This window comes from Erigeron canadensis, chromosome 6, assembly GCF_010389155.1.
Source record: "Erigeron canadensis isolate Cc75 chromosome 6, C_canadensis_v1, whole genome shotgun sequence".
In the NCBI taxonomy this organism is placed as follows: Eukaryota; Viridiplantae; Streptophyta; class Magnoliopsida; order Asterales; family Asteraceae; genus Erigeron; species Erigeron canadensis.
The window spans coordinates 37,182,341-37,199,703 of NC_057766.1; the positions used below are offsets into that span (position 1 = coordinate 37,182,341).

At 33.9% G+C, this 17,363-nt stretch overlaps 3 protein-coding genes across 3 annotated transcripts; all 3 read right to left on the reverse strand.

The window, feature by feature from the left end:
- Positions 1–7,448: 7,448 nt before the first annotated feature.
- On the reverse strand, positions 7,449–10,123 carry LOC122605363 (protein CNGC15b-like). The gene is made up of 7 exons (XM_043778291.1): positions 10,057–10,123; positions 9,498–9,951; positions 9,218–9,424; positions 8,841–9,133; positions 8,634–8,745; positions 8,322–8,558; positions 7,449–8,240 (listed from the first exon to the last, which is right to left on the reverse strand). Exons 1-7 carry the CDS (start codon positions 10,083–10,085, stop codon positions 7,569–7,571), a joined length of 2,004 nt encoding a protein of 667 aa, XP_043634226.1. The 5' UTR covers positions 10,086–10,123; the 3' UTR covers positions 7,449–7,568.
- Positions 10,124–10,707: 584 nt separating this feature from the next.
- LOC122603628 (29 kDa ribonucleoprotein A, chloroplastic) lies at positions 10,708–12,931 on the reverse strand. Its single transcript, XM_043776383.1, has 5 exons — positions 12,491–12,931; positions 11,744–11,845; positions 11,277–11,612; positions 11,115–11,189; positions 10,708–10,996 (listed from the first exon to the last, which is right to left on the reverse strand). The coding sequence occupies exons 1-4, from the start codon at positions 12,842–12,844 to the stop codon at positions 11,127–11,129; spliced, it is 855 nt and encodes a 284-aa protein (XP_043632318.1). The 5' UTR covers positions 12,845–12,931; the 3' UTR covers positions 10,708–10,996; positions 11,115–11,126.
- Positions 12,932–13,402: 471 nt separating this feature from the next.
- Positions 13,403–14,665, reverse strand: LOC122604811 (pentatricopeptide repeat-containing protein At2g37230-like). Its single transcript, XM_043777676.1, has one exon. It carries the CDS (start codon positions 14,663–14,665, stop codon positions 13,403–13,405), a length of 1,263 nt encoding a protein of 420 aa, XP_043633611.1.
- Between the last annotated feature and the right edge of the window lie 2,698 nt (positions 14,666–17,363).

The window sequence follows — 17,363 nt, forward strand, 5'->3', positions numbered from 1 at the left end:
CAGCAAATTCACACAAATATTGTTTCAGTTCTTCTATACAATATTTTCTATACGTGGTATATATATATATATTATATGTATATTAGTTTATAAATTTGGTCGTTATACAACTTGTAAATGGTTAAAAGTTAAAAATAAAACCTAGCTATATGACGCAAATGATCGGTCATTGGGATATACATTAAAGTGAAAGTCTTGAATACATTTTTTTAACACAACATATGATGTAATATTGGACATGCTAATATGCTATGGCACTATGTGACGCAATCATGTCAAATACTTCATCCACTCTAAAATAATTATCCTTTACATAAAAATACATGTTTAAAAGTTATAATTTTTTGATGTTACCTTTTTTTAATCTTCTTCAAATTAACCATAGCGTTATCCTTTCATCATTTATTCTGTACTTCTTTAATTATTGTAATAGAGTATCAATTCTCATTTAGAGACAACATGGAAAATTAGATCATTTAGAATAGGATAGTATAGTAGTTAAATTAAAATATATACTCGGTATAGTACAAGATATAAATAAAATCATTTTATATTTTGTTCAAACATCTCAAATCCCCAGATTGGCCTTTCTGTTCCTGCTATACACTTATTTTATTTATTTATCTACCATTAATAAACTTGTTGCTTATGTAATAATAATTAAATGAACAAATATAGACATCAAATGGGGAAGTGAGCATTGAATTATATATACTGGTTTTTTTTCTTCAGCATGCTTGCATGCGGGTTCATTACTCCCATGTTTTCTTGTGTTTATTACAATAATGATACTAGTATTTTTGAGAACTCAAAGAACAGTTTTTGCTTTTACCCAAGTAACCTTAAGTTTTGTTATTTTAATTATGAAATTTTAACTGTGGTTTTAATATAAACATAGACCTATATATATATATGATCTTACCAAGAGATCGATATAGACAACATGTCGAAGTTGTTGGTCATCATATCTTTCGTGTTTGTTTTTCGTTTCAGTTATTGTGTGGCTAATTAATGTTATGTTGATTAGAAAATCCGTGAGCTTATATACAATTAAGTTTGGTAAATGGTTTATAGGTGATTTATTATTTGACATTGCACACTAGAGTCTTTCCAAGGCTTTCTTACTTTCCCTCAAACATGTCATGTACCCTACACTTTTTGGGTCATTTTTATAGACCAATCAAACTTGGTTTTGTGATTGATACAAAACTTTTGGTGAGTGAGATGTCACTAAAAGACACTACATTACCATGATAGGTGCCATTCCACACATCTTTGACAAATAGAGAGTCTAAACAGCTTTTATTGTAGATAATACTGAAAAGAGAAGCCATTTAATTAGCTAGCTAGAAAGCCCACTACTCAATAAAGGACTACATGCATTTTTCTTTTAAGACCATATATATATAAGTTTCACCATATACCTAGTGTGTCATGGCATAGACACATATGGAGCTAGTTTACTTGGTAGAAACTTATAAATTAGAGAAGACCAAAGTCTAAATCTTGACGTACATAAACATATATGGTTTAGTTTTAGATGTATATTATAAGGGATAATAATGATAGGTGCTTTGAGACGGTACCCATTTAGGTACAACAAAGAGGAAATTTTTAAAAGTAGTTACAAATTTAACCCTCAAATATTATGAATATTTAAAAATGTCCCCTGATAATTAACTTGGCAGTACCCAAACAGCCGCAGTACATGTGTTAACCACATATTATAATTGATGATGTAATATTTAACTGTTAAAAAAATATATAATGTGCCATGGCTTTGGATTATACATTACATATCTATACTATATTATCTATACTACTTATTAAAGAAAATACCCCCCATGTTGAAAGTTACATGGAGAAATGTCTAAAATGTCCTTCCATGTAATATTTTCATCTACCACTCTTAAAATATGTAATATTTTTACTTAGCACTAAAATATTTTTACTTACACTACCCCTTAACATTAATGATTAAGTTATACTATCAATCCTTTATTTTTTAAAATATCCCCATTAATAATCTACATCAATCGACGTCTCATCTACCACAAATAGTCGCATCTACCACCACATCGTCGCCGTCACGACTACCGTCGCATTGCGCGGGTAATGTGCTATATTATTATAAAAAGAATAGCTCTTTTTATTTTTGGTAATGTTGAAAATATGTAATATTTTCACTTAACACCCCTTAAAATACTTTCTTATACACTATCCTCTTAACATTAATGATTAAATTACACTGCCAGTCATTTATCATTTAAAATATGCCATTAACCTTTTATATCAATTATAGACACAACTCACCGCCGCTCCACCACCAACGGTCGTCCAACCATCACACCGTCACCGCCACGACCATCGCCGCATAGCGCGGGTACCGTGCTAGTCAGCATTAACATGAAGTGGGAAAGATCCACCAATCCCATTTTCCAAATCCGGCCAACCTATTAATCGAAGGATCGGATCGGCGTACTTACCTGCAAAAACATACCGTTCACAAAAAAAAAAAAAAAACGGGGGGGGGGGGGGGGGGGGGGGGGGGGGGGGGGGAGGATGGGGTCTCTAATGCAATAAAAATACTTGTCTATTTTTAGAAATAACTCAATAAAGTTATTACTTAATTAGTATTGTTGTTATAACTAATAATTAGGTAGTGATAAGGTGAATCTTTCTCATTCTTTGATTGATTATTGCATGAGGCATGTACTAATATCTTAGAATGTAAAATCTGAAATCCTATCTTTAGAAAAACTTTAGAATAATCCTAAGTACTACATTTGCATAATAGATTCAATAAATACGTACGCAGAACGAGTTCAATCCGAAAAACAAAGTCCAAGCCGTTTTAATACTTTCTCGGCTATATAAGAGAATTTATTTTTGACAGAAAACATTACACTATATGATCAGTAGATAAGATATTCATCAACTAATTGATTATAGATTATTGGTACCATTATCGTGTGGTCACATTTGCCCACAAATGAAATATTACAAGTCACAAGTACATGCTATTCACACTAATTTACCTTTTCTTTTAAAGATATCCATTCATTAGTTAAATAAGACAATAGATCGACAGTTGTGAAGAACTAGATAAACTTATTGTTAGTTTTTTCGTTGGTGTATGGTATGATTTTTTTTTTCTTTAACAAAGATAAGGTGTAAAAGACCACACAAAAATGAAGGGTAAGGGAGTTTTGGTCCCCAACCAATTAGGATGCGCGCATCAAAATGATAATGTTCAAACCATCATGCCATTAACATAGGACACTACTAAAGACAAGTCCCTTATTCTATTTCGTGGACTTGTGGTCACTCTACTGGCATGCCCGGGGTTACGTCGTTCTAATTTAATTTACTTATTTATCATTATCTTTATATTTATATATATATTATACACACACGGATCGAGTATATCAATACTTGACATATACGTAGCGTCACAAGCTTGACACTCTGATATTCGTTGGCAATTTGATCGTCATTCAATTTGATTAAAATCACGATCGATGAGAAATCATACGAATTGAAAATCAGTGACCAAGTAACATCGTTGACTTCCTCCAATTAATTGTTATATATTGCGGAATGTACGTAGTTGTTTAGCCTCTATATACGAGTATTAAGTAGCTTCAGCGCATATTTAGGGTTGTGCTCGATCGACTGCTCGGGATACACGTCAACCATATAAAAATTTTATTGTTTATAAATTTTTTTCTAAGTACGTAGCGTAATATTCATACACAAATTTTTTGGGTTTTTTTGATTAAAATAAAATACGTTAGGAATAGATACATGTACCTAGGGCTGTAAACGAACTGAATAGTACACGAACAGTTCATGAACCGTTCGACGGAAAGTTCGTAAACGAACGAACATGAACACCAAAATTTATTCGTTTAGTTAAATTAACGAACATGAACAAAGCTCTCGTTCGTTCATTTATGTTCATGAACGTTCGATAATCTGTTCGTGAACATTAGTTCGATTATGTTAGACATGATACACTTAATATGTATAATAGTGAAGATTTATCATGGATGGAACTGAAGACCTTGGATAAACCAGAAATAACCAGCTAGGCTAGACATCATTTACAGCATGACTCACTTATGGTCCAATATACTCGATCATATTTCATTAAAAATAAAGATGCGAAAATATTGAATAAACTAATTAATTTGAGTACATCTTTCATGCTATGAACTGAGACATTGTTAATTATGAATATACGGAGTACTAATAGATCGCAACTTCGATATCCTCAATAAAATGTAATCACATATTATGATTATCGACTTGCTTATATTATAACTTAGACAAAATTGTGGTCCTAAATTCCTAATACATGGCTGCAACATGAGCACGGTGGCCTGAAAATAATTTGTACTTGTAGATTCCAAAGCTTAAATGGAAGGAGTCAGTTATGAGACAATTTGAGGCACACACATTCCATATTACATTACATTGCATATATATTTAAATATATCTATATCATATATATTAACTGTATCATGTTTGGACGTCCTTGAATAATGTGTCGTTTTGTTAAAAGCCCCCTTCTTGGTTCTTGCCAATAAGTGATATATATGGGCGGATATGACTGTGATGCTCTTACCATGAGTATTATCTTTTGTAGAGAAAATATAAATTCGTCTTTAATTTAGAGCTCTAATGTATTAAGATCGATATACTGTAGATAGGTAAATGGAAAAGTTTTCCTCTCATTAGGTTATGAGTAGAAATTAAAACGAACTTCTTTGAATCGGAAATAGCGATCAATTGAGGGTTGTTTTTTTTTTCTAATCTAAAAATCCTTTTAAAAATATAATAATTTCATGACACTCCAGTCCAAGCGACCCAAAGACATCATTGCCGCTGCACTGTCAGAGGCATTTTTCTCTGACATTTTTGCCCAATATAAGTTAAATGAGATAAGTAATTCGGAATGTAACTAATTATATATGACCAAATATATAGTAGGAACGAACTAAAGTTTGGACATTAATTGTTAAAAGAATATGTTTGCATCCAAACACTCAAAATCATCTTAGAATTCACAAAATAGTTAGTTGGAGATTGATGATTAGTATTTGGGACCCAAAAATGTATAAGCTTTGTCTCGCTTTATGAAGCTAGCTTCGTCACTCTGTCTACAACGTACCTTCCTTCCTCTGCCCTTTTGCACATTCCTTGACGAAAGACACAAACATCAAGTTTCCGAGTAAGACAAGTGAAACAACATTTGGTTATCATCCGTAAGTAGTGATAAGGATATATGCTTGAGGTTATGAATGAACATGCATGTACGTGTTGGAATAATTGAGTGGAAAAAAAAAAAGGGGGGACACTAAGTATGAACATGTTCAATTTGGTTACTCTCCATGGAAGGCCTGTCAATAAACCACTAACTTTCTATAATTAAGATAAGAGAAAGGACCCTTTAGAGTACTCACCATTTGCAATATTTTTTTTTCGTGTCTAATTGTGTTGTAACACGTAGACATATCATTTTTGTACCTCGTCTCTCTTTTACCAGTAGTCTATCATTCTTGTACTACTTTGTATATCAATGATTCGTGTTGGTACCCTTTAACATGTAGTAAGTTTTCGACTTTTCACCCTCGACTTGAACAATTGTCATGTCACGAGAGTTACGTCTTTTCGGTAGTTTTCTTTATAATTGAACTCTGATCAATTTAGTAATCAAGTGATCAAAAACATGAAGTTTAGTAAACAAAGCCTAAAATAAGTGTGCAAATTAAGCTTTGTTAAGTACTAACATGCACTAATCAATCCCAAGGTTCATTTTGCAATAGAAAAAAAAAACAAAACTATTCTTTAGACCAAAAAGATGGTAAAAGTACATATATACCTCAATATATGAGATTCTTTTACTTAACCAATGAAGCAACAGCTTTCCAAAGTAGATCAAAGACTTTGTCAAGCGATATATTTAAGTTTATAATTGGCTCAAGTGAAAACTTAGGTAAAAAAAACACAATGATTAAGTCTCAATTACTCAATTCTGTCTGACATGCATGGCATAATGTTTGGCTAAGTAGCAATACTATCACTTTGGCTTCAAGTCAAAGATAACAAATGCATAAAGGAATCATTGTGGTCACAAATACTGTCTTTAATTACGATGATTAAACCTATATCTACATAATAATAATTATATTAAAAAAAAAAAAAAGAGTTTAACTAGCTCATAACTATATATACTATCCTTAGAAATACACAGTTTGAAGTTGAATCCATCTACTTTCTAATTGTCATTACGACTTAAAATGTGATTGCAAGATTTATCTTGTCAATAGTGAGGGACATATTTCCCTATAAACATTTGATTGGTAGAGCATATTCATGATTGTGAATCCATGTCAAGTCAAAAGTTGCAAATTTTAGTTGGATGTGGAGAGTACCATATATATATACCAAGATTGGAACTGGTAATAACATATTAAATCCAATGTAAGGCATGCAAGGATGTTTGACTAACTTAGATAGGAAGTAATCATTACCTTATTAAGAACTCTTTCTTAAGTATTGAATTAAAAATTGTTATTAGAGTCAAAGTGGCTACCCTAAGGGAACTTGATGTGTCATTAGTTTATTTGTGTCAGGCTTATTGGCTTAAGTGATAAACATTGTTTATTTGAAGTATGTTGGTCCATATACTCCCATTATGTTCCCCATTATCTATAAGTAGTCATTTGGTATCTTGTGTTTTGAGAATAAATCCGTGATGATAGTCTAGTGAAGTTGACATATTTTAAAAAAAAAAATACAGAGATTAGAGGTTCGAATTCCACTTTATGTTCTTTTAGATATAATGTTACGTGATTCATATTCTAACATGTTGGTTGTGAGACCGGTCATTGAAAGACCGATAAGGCGATAATGTATTATCTATCCATGAATAGAGTTATTCATCATGTCCCCTAGCTACTAGCTGGACTTGAGTTCAAGAAGGACTTCATTGGCCCATGAAAATCAAGATGGTTCATATAGATCATTAGTTAATAGTTATAAAACTTGGACAGATGGTTCATAAATGTTGGGGCTCACATGTAGGGTTGATTGACTAGGTGTTTAGCCATAACAGCAAACATGAACCAGATGGCTTTAAGACTGTCAGTGGAACTGTTAAGGCCCACCCAACTCCGTGCCAACTATTTGGGAAGGCCCATTTGTATTAGTATTAGCTTCAAGTTCAAGGACCTCCACCTTAATTAGTGACAAAAGACAGAGTGACATGTGAAGCAACAAAATAAATGTACAGTTAATATTCTAACTTCATATGTATTTTTGGTGCAAATTTGACTTTGATTAATCTATAGAGTACGTAGTTATAACTTTTGGGTTACCAGGAATATTGGCATTTATAGACTTACACATTCGAACCAAAAAATCATTTGGCACACCATCGGTTTTGTTTAAACCAAATTGTATTACAAGAATGTTTTTACATCTTATATGACCATGTTAAGAGATACAAAGGAAACATACTTGCATTATGTAAAACAAAACAGAACAAAAGGAGCCCAAAATCAGAGATCCTCATCGAGATAGTCGGGATCCTTTGGCTTCGGTACCGGGGTACGAAGAATATCAGATTCGAATTTCTCACCTCTTCTGGACATCGACCTATGAAAGGAGAGTCCAGTCTCCCTTATCTTTGCTTTATATTTTCTTTGCTCGGTAACATTCTCGCGGTTATAGGTCTCTTTAGCTTTGAGCATACCAATCAACTTTCGCCTTTTGTACCGTTTCCAAGCTGATTGTATGAAACAAGCGGCCCAGGTCCTCCACTGGTGCGAGTGAACCCTGAATGTGTGTCTCAGCTTCTTGCTGTGCAGCATACGAAACTGTGTGGCAACAAACTTTAAGTCCTCCGAGGAAAGAGCAAATGCTTCCACCTCAGCAACAGATGTGATGGTCCGTGTGGACAAGGGGAGGGTGTCGGTTGAACATGGGTCAAGTGCCCATGTCAGTAGCTCCTCACCACAGAAGTCACCAGGCCCAATCTGACACTGGTTCCAGAAACCAGTTCTCCCTCCATCCGTAGTGTAGGAATCTAGTTGACCATGCATGATAAATATCATTTCATTGGTGGGATCCCCCTCACGCAGCAGGCAAGTTCTGGATGTGCATATAACCGGTCTCAGCCTTTCACATATTGCATCCACGGTGCGCTCATCCATTTGATCAAACAGCGGAACCTATTTAATGTTAGCATTATCTGTTAGACTATAATCTTTGCCATAAGTGAAAACAAATATAAAATTGGTCACAAGACTCACCCGTCTGACTAGTTCAATGCAGATGTAATGCTTGATATCCCTTCTGACATCTAAAGGAAGAGCATTGAGTATATCTTCCTCCTCAACATTCCGATGCTTAATCCATTTGTACAGGCCATGTTTACGCACACGCTCCTTTAGTTCATGAGGCAGCTGCCTGTGGTCCATCCATTGCTCTGTATCCATTTGTTGGATCCTATATTCTTCTAATCTTTCTGTTCTTGATTCAAGGTATGTCTGTTTAAATCAGTGATTGTCAGGTAAGTGCAGCCAAATACAGTAATAACGGGATATGTTTACAATGAAAATTACCTCCATGGTGCCGATAATCATAGCAAGAAGCAACAATCCTGTGAGTGATATGATTATGCAAAAGTGGGTCTCTGCAAAAAATGTACTAGCTTGAACCTCCTCAGCTCTCGAGCTGCAAAACTCGAGCAGAACAGGGAATTTAAACTTTTAGGTTGTGATTCGGAACAAAAGTTTTAAAAAACATGAATATCATTGCTATTTTGATACCTTAACGCTCGAAGTCCCCACCAAAGACAAAAGGAGTATTTTGTAAGGAAACTTAAGGATTGAAGTGTATACTCTACAGCATCGAAAATCAACCCATATTCAAAAAACTCTGTGTCAGGTCCACACATATCGGAGATATTGCTTGACTGATACCATGATGCTCGGCCAGGATCATCAAGGTAACGGCAGTTAAAATACCTCTCACCGCAGCCTGGTTCTTCAAGGTTACATACTTCTTTCCAACACATTCCTTGCCTCACAATTCCAAGAAGGTAAAAGCAGGCTCCAAAAACCTTCAAATCAAAAGATACAACTTTTATCAAAGGGCATAATCTGCCATTAGTATATATGGAAATTAATTAAGAAGAAAAACATACATGAGCTGCCAACAGAAATAAGACTATGTTATAAGCAGCCCCTGCAAATGTCGATTCAGCCACAACCCCAATCACATGTGTTATATGAGATGTAAGTTTGAATACGAGGTAGAGTCTCAGGAAGAACTGGAACATTATAAAGTATAGCACACTGATTTTCGTGCTTATCATTTCCGAGTTATCAAAAAAGGGCAGCCATGTCAATATCTGAAACATTTTCCATCAGCATCAACATTTACTAAATTTAATAACATGATATGCATAAGTTAACAAATCTCACCTGTGGAATAGGAAGAGCAGCCAGGAAATCAAGAGAAAATTCTCTCTTGAGATACCTCTGAGAGATCTTAAAAGGGTCTAGAACCAGCTCTCCTCTTCCAAACAAACGAGTTGAAGGTGCATCATATGCTGTCCTGAACCGAACGTAGATATGAATCGCGTAGAAAATGTCTACAATTGAGCGAATGACAGTAAGGGTTATCTTTAATTTAGTATCTTCACCCATGCACATCTCATCCGGATTTACTTCAGGCAAGTAATAGAAAAGAGGATCTATTGCTATGGAAATAAGGGCTGCAACTAAGAAATACTTGTTCCATTGCTTTACATGGTCTCCCCGCGGATCAAAAATACTCCCTTCGATTTTTTTGTAGTCCTCAGAGAACACTCTAGTAAGTCGTTGACTTAAAGCACGTCCATACTTCTTGGGTGTTGAAGACTGTTCGATCTCAAATCTGAGAAATTTAATAAAACTCAATCACACAAGGAAACTAGAATCTTGTGATCAAACAAGACGCCTTTTTTTTTTTACCGAAAAAACATGACGCCTTTTCACGAACCTGGAAACTTTTGGTTGACCGGTATCCATTTTGCTTTGGAAATTGAAATGACCAATTTGATTCAGCTGCTGAACTTGATCTGCAGTGTGGCGAAACTAAAAACTACCTTCATTTCTACATGAATGAATGAAATGGCAACATGACAACTTTATACCTGAATAGAGCAAGAGTGAAACATGGGGAATATTGCCGATCATTTTAAAGGATACTAATCTTAACGTTAGATCCATAACCTTGTCTTTTGTAGCTTGATTACAAATTTTAACTTTTAGGCTAATTGTTTTCTTATATAAAACTGAAATAAACATAATCTTGTGGTGGTAATTATGGCAGTAGTAATTAGTACAGATTATTTTACCCAATCTGTCCAAATTTTGACTGTTTGACACAGCTTACTTAGAAGAACATTTGTCTGTATACATAACTTAAGATTACCAGTATATTTTCATCTAATGGACAGTAAACCAAAGAACATACAAATTAAATATAGAAACGGGAAGAAACAAACAGAAGCAAGCATATTAACAAGGCACAACTAAAAGTTAATATTCTCTTATTTGTCTTTTTTGTAGTTGAACGATTTTACAACATTAGCAGTACTATCAGGATTTTGCTGATATAATATATATTATTTAGTGTATAGGTGGATTGTTTAGGACTTAAAACATCTTATCACACACGATTTCAATACACCTACATCAAATCAGTGATTACAAAATGGTAACAACGGCTAAAAGCTTACTCTGAAACATAAATTGCAAAATTCAAAATCGTTACATCATCTATTAGTCTAGAGGTTGCAGAAACAAAACTCAAACGGCAGCTTGGGTTTAACCAGGCAGGAGCTTGGGTTAAAGCATTACCGTCTTCTAAAACTTGCAACCAGCGCAACGGCCATAAGTTCTTGACATAGTGAAAAGTTGCAAATCCATAAGCATACCTGCGTTTAGCATGATTGACCAATTTAGACGAGATGCAAGCAAAAAGCCGCAATGAACGCAACCTCATTTTAAGTTGCATAAAAATAAATGAATGACACATGGAGACTGAGATGTTACCCCAAGGATGGTTTAGAATTGAGGCCTCTGTCTAGCTTCAGCAACAGTGACTCGGATATTTCTACCATCAACGTTCTGCACAAGAGAGTATATTAAAAATCAAGAAATCCAAAATTTTGAAGAAAATCAAAGGTCTAGACTCGGCATTATGAAAAAACTTACAAGGCCATCCAGAGACTCGATAGCTTTATTAACTTCGTCGGCAGAACCGTATGTCACAAAACCAAAACCCTTCGACCTACCACTATCCCTATCATAAACTACCCTAGCTTCCATAACATTTCCTTGCTCCTGAAACAAGGTTTCAAGAGCCAGATTGTCCACACTCCATGCAAGGTTTCCAACATAAACCTTATTGGTGTCAGAACTCCTACCACCACCGCCACCATATCCACCACCATAGCTGCCACGACCTCCATCTCTTTGCCCTCTGAATGATGACTCTTCTCTGCTTGGAGGTGGCCCTGAATTTACCCTCAGTTGCCTCCCGTCAAGTTCCTGCAATTATATTTTCACTTAATAATCAAAAGTTCAAGATATCTATCAAAAGAAACACAAAACATAATGGTTGCAGAAAAAATGAAAGTTCAAACAGCATTTGCCAGATTTATTACTACCAAGGTACTTACATAGCCATTGAACTGCCTGGTAGCCGCCTCAACTTCTTTGACAGATGACATAGTCACAAAGCCAAAACCCCTGCTTCTTCCGCTCACTTTGTCATACACAACCTATATTAATGAAAAGTGCAAGGCTATCAATCAAATGTATACAAAAACACAATGAATACTGTGACACGAAATCTAGCAGTATGAAATAGCTTAAACTTTTATAAAAATGATTCAGTAACTAACATCAGTCATTTGAAGATGAAAATTACTTGAAATTCATATGGTACAAAATGAAATAGCAATATACCACTTTACACATTATCTATTAGCAGAAAACACAAAGAGATTGAAGCTATGAAGAAAAAAATTATGAATTGTAAAGACATTTTCAGTTCTACTTGACTTTTGTTTGCAAGAATGAATGGCATTTAACAAATTATGAAGATATAGATGTGTAAACACCTTCTTAACCTTCTTGATAGACAAATTTTCTCTAACATCATTCATCCTCATAACAACGTAAGTTGAAATGGTCATTAACTAACTAATCCAGCAACAAAAATCATAAAATAAACAAAACTTATACTCTATTATGAACTATTACTCCATTAAATTAACTAGTAAAAAGAACAAACAAAAAGCATAAAACTCTGAGTACATAAACAGTAAAGATAATGTAAGCATATGAAGCAAATATTTAATTCAAGAAGTAAATACACAAACTAGAATATTGACTTCCATATTCGGGTTTTTAGAGTAAGTTACCTCAACCATCTCAACATTGCCAGCTCTTTGAAACAATTCAGCAAGAGCTGCACTGTCAACATTCCATGGCAAGTTACCTACATATACTTTAAGGTCAAGTGAAAAGTTCGACCTTTGGTCTTCACCGTCACTTGATAAATCCTCGTCCAACTCGAACGAAGATGCAACAGCCCGTACGAAACGAGAGGAGTATGGTGTGGATTGAAACAGCTTACTGGAGAAAAGCTTGGGAAGAGGATTAATGGAAGAAGGGATGATGCAAAGTGAAGATGAAGATGTTTTAGAGATGGAAGATAAGGTTGTGGATGAAGTTACGGATAGAATATGAAAGGAAGCTGCTGCAGAATAAGCCATTGTTATGGGTTAAGTTTAATGGAGGTTTTAGGAAATCTTGCAATGCCAGGGGATAAGAAGCAAGAGATAAGGGACATTTTGAGTGGAATGGAAAGGTGAGGTTTATATAGGTTGGTTTGGTGATGGGCTTGGGTTGACCCGACCCATTAACATCTTATCTCATCAATCAATCATCAATCATGTATATAAATTTTATAGTACATGGTATTGCTCTTTCGGTTAATTCTTTTTTCCGTCTGTTTGTTTATACTAGTTTCATCTTGAAAGGAGAATAGCCCACCCCATCCGTACATTAGCCCCAGTGGATCGTATGGGTTATTCAGCTGATCAGGATGAATCATCTTAATACCATATAATCATAGATAAACAAAGTCAAGCTTGAAACAAACTATAACTAAGACAAATAAAGTACGAGATTGCCTTCAAAACAAACAATTTCCAGTAAATTTTCACCATTGAGCACATTAGTCTCGTTTTGTAGAGTTCAAGTTTGAAACACAGACAATTTTCCTTTGCTACATATCCAGTGAAGTGTGCTCTTTTCACCTTGTTCTGCAGTTAGGCTCCCCTCTTCAATTGACCCTCCATTTTCAGTTTAGCTAGCTCGTTAGCGTTCTTACTCATATGACGAGCAGCATCACGCATATCCAACAAATCCATCCTCTCCACATAATCCTCCACCTCTTGCAGTACATTTCTCTGACTTTCAGACATGTTCTCGACATCACAATCCTCTTTCAATCGATCCAAACAATATTTATAATAAACTTCATCCCCGAATTTTTTGCCTTTCATCTCTTCAAACAACTCCAACCCGTAATCTAACTTACCAACTAAAACATAACCTTTAATCATAGTCACATAAGTAATCATATCCGGCTCGATACTTCCTTCCTTCATCTCCTCAAAAACCTTATGTGCATCCTCCATTTTCCCAACCATTGTGTAACCATTAATCATCTCATTGTAAGTAAACAACCCTGGCTCGATATTCCGTGCCTTCATCTCCATCATAAACTTCTCTGCTTCCTCCATTTTCCTAACCTGCACATACCCACTGATCATCGATTTATAAGTAAACAAACTTGGCTCGATTTTTTCTTCCTTCATCGCCATCAAAAAGTTCTTTGCTTCCTCCATGTCCTTCACTTCAACAAACCCATCAATGATTGTATTAAAATCATACAAATTCAAACCAAAGTTTCGATCTTTCATGTCTTTAAAAAGCGAATACACAATGTCGCGTCTTTTAGTACCACAATAAGCCTTAAGCATAAGAATGTAAGTATGTTTATTTGGAACAACCACACCTTCAGATAACATTTTGTTAAAATACTTGTCAGCCAAAGCATATTTCTTTTTCCCTAACAACATCTCCAACAAATAATTATACGATTTAATCGAAATGGGTACGCCTAATTCCTCCAATTTAGAGAAAATACTAACCAAATTCTTAACAAAATCCCATCTTTTATTTTGGCGTGTTTCATAACTATGCATTAAATTAACAAATAAAGATTCATCATACTTAAAACCCTTTTTAGATGTATCAAAAAGCATCTTTTTAGCATCATCAACCCTATGAAACATTAAAGTCCTGATCTTTATGGCATTTTTTTCTGTTTCGGTATCGGGATTATCCTCATCTGGGTTTTCATTATTGATCATCTGGGTCTGTGAAAGATTTGATTTTGGATCTGGGTTTTGATCATTTAGGGCAGATGAACAGAAACGGTTAAGAAGCGGTTTGGAAATTTGGTGAAAAATTGTAGTTTTCAAGAAATTTGGTTTGGATACAGCTCTATAACAAAGAGAAGCCATAGTGAGTTCTGCGGAAATTAAGATTTGGGAGAGCAGGTTTAGGGTTTATGGTTCTGTATGCCCCTTTTGTAGTTTATATCAAATCAATAGGATAAATATCATTATACGGTTTATACGAGGTCAACCAGTCAATGTCAAACATATATAAAACAGACAAAATTAATCCAAGAGTAGAAAACAGATAATACTCCGTAGTAAATTAGTTATTTCCCTTTCATAGTTATACACTTCGTATTATTTCGCCTTCAAAACTTTTGTGGAGACGAAGATCTATGATGTCCTCGGGTTAAGTTGATTTTTGTAAAATCAAAATATTTGGTTTCCCTTTGAAAACGAAAATAAGATTTTTATTCAAATAGGATATTGTGTTGTGTAAATTGTTAACCTATATATATTGTTTGGGCATCATTGTATATACTATAGCTCATGACACGTAGGTTACATGTAATGAGGTAATGCGCATTAGAGCGGGTAAATGACTAACACCCGATTTTAATGCACTCACGCCGGGTTCGAATCTTGGCAATGCCCTAAAAGGTTTTCTCTTCCATGGATAGATGAATATAGCATTGCTAAGCCCCTCACCACATTTGCATATAGCAGGATTTGACCTCATGACCCCCTAGAAAGAAACCACAAAGTGGAGAAAACTCTCTAACCACTAGGATATCACCCTAACGGAAATAATGCATATTATTTGATATAAAGGAATAATAGCAAGCACATTCAGACAAACCAAAACTGTAAATATGAGTCGAGATACAATAAATGAATATGTATAAATTAACACATAGTTGTTCTGTATGATAAATTTTATGATGCAAATATCATTTTCCATCGCAAAAAGGGTAAATAAAGGTACGTACGTGGAGGTCATAATTTCTTTTACACTTTTAATATGGAGGAGTCATGAGCGATAAACATTCTCGGTTAGGATTAGTGATGGGCTCTGAGCCCACCGATAAGTACAAGGTGGGTTGGGCTATATGAAAGGGAGCTTCAGCTTTTTGATGCTTTTCACTTTTGGGTTGCTTAACTAGAAACCTGGCAATATCTTCGGTTTTCCTGTCATGTTAATTAAAATTCAAATAACTTTTAGGTAGTTGAAGATGGTTACGAGAGGATTAGAGAAACAAGCAACCTACTATGTACATTAGTTATTTAGGAAAATTTTAACTAGAGGTAATTATTGTTTTTTTCTGTAAATTGAGCAACTTTCTTTTCATTTTTTTTTAAAGGAACTTTGTTTTCCAATATTTCAAAGAAAGTTATAACTCAAAAGTTAGATTACTTGGAGAATGTATTGTTTTAAGTTAAGGGGTTTTCGGAGTTTGGGTCGAAGTTTTTTATTTTTGGGAAGAAAATTATTTTTTTAAGTCATTTTTTATTTTTGTACAATGTCTGTTTTATTAGTATTTAAAATTTAATGGGAATATCAATATAAACATTTATCAGCTCATCTATATATCTATTAAAAGAGTAGTTATTCTAACATTTTAAAACCTTTTTCAATTTAAAGCTATTTTTAAAAATTGACACATAAGCTTTTATCCCACGTGTCATTTTTATAAATTTTTATAATAATTATCTTATTTAAACATATTTAATGAATTTCAAAAATTCTATATATGGCAAAGATATTTTAATAAATTCTCATCAAATATAAATATTAATAAACTATTTCGGGGTTTATGGAATTTTTTATGGTCATCGTTTGATTTTGACAAAATAAAATAAATATTATTTAGATTTTTACATGTATAGTCAACTTAATCAGGTTCAATAAAATTATTAACATGTAAGTTTGTTTGTTACTCACACATATAAATTATGCTCGGTAATTTATGAATAAATTTTTTATCATTAAACCAATTCTTTTTATTATCCGTGTCAAAATTATTTTCAAAAAATAAATTTAATAACCACATATCGTGCGGGTAAAACACCTAATTAAGTATATATAAATAAATAAAGCCATCTATTTGACCACATACATGCATATACATGGTTTTGCACAACTCCATGAAGTAAGGAAGAAACTACCAAATGTTTGATGTCGGCTTCATTACAAAAGACATGTGTTTATAGAGACAACATACAGTGAACCAATTACTTGTTTACAATACCCCAAATATCACAATCTAGTAAACTAAATAAACTGATATTATCTAGAGATTTGAACTAATATATAAGCAATGTAAGTTTGCATTAACTTATAACCTTTTTCTATTCATATTAAAACAGTTTACTTGATATATAAAGCTTACATAATACTCAATTGGTAAGAAAGATTGTGAGAATGTCAGCTTACGGCTTGTTAGTAATGACTTATTGTTATATGTATTACGCATTTACTTGTGATACATTATGATAAAATCATGGGATGATAATACCACAAATTATATATATATAAAGTTTTTACTAACTATTTTAACAGCGTTGTTGTTATTAAAAAGACAAAAACTATATAACAATGAGAATTTTATCTGATACTGAAAATAAAATCACCATCTGCATTGTAAACCTTAGTGGTAATAAGGACTTGTGCAAAATAACGCTTTTCAATGGGTGGTTATATAATTTAATTTCGAGCAAAGTCAATATGTTTTTTAGAGACAGGGCGTGCTTCTCTTCGTTCTAACACTACCCGGCCTTTTGACTGGTCTGCTCTTGATGGTCAAAGAAAACTGAAACTGAT

Excerpts from the sequence above, each read along its gene's own strand:
- LOC122605363 (XM_043778291.1), bottom strand. The coding sequence starts at position 10,085 with ATGGATACCGGTCAACCAAAAGTTTCCAG. Across the intron at positions 9,134-9,217 it reads TATTTCTGTTGGCAGCTCAT|GTTTTTGGAGCCTGCTTTTA; the intron begins GTATGTTTTTCT and ends TTTGATTTGAAG. Across the intron at positions 8,746-8,840 it reads TGGGGACTTCGAGCGTTAAG|CTCGAGAGCTGAGGAGGTTC; the intron begins GTATCAAAATAG and ends CGAGTTTTGCAG.
- LOC122603628 (XM_043776383.1), bottom strand. The coding sequence starts at position 12,844 with ATGGCTTATTCTGCAGCAGCTTCCTTTCATATTCTATCCGTAACTTCA. Across the intron at positions 11,613-11,743 it reads CCAGGCAGTTCAATGGCTAT|GAACTTGACGGGAGGCAACT; the intron begins GTAAGTACCTTG and ends ATATAATTGCAG. Across the intron at positions 11,190-11,276 it reads TCGAGTCTCTGGATGGCCTT|AACGTTGATGGTAGAAATAT; the intron begins GTAAGTTTTTTC and ends TCTCTTGTGCAG.
- LOC122604811 (XM_043777676.1), bottom strand. The coding sequence starts at position 14,665 with ATGGCTTCTCTTTGTTATAGAGCTGTATCCAAACCAAATTTCTTGAAA.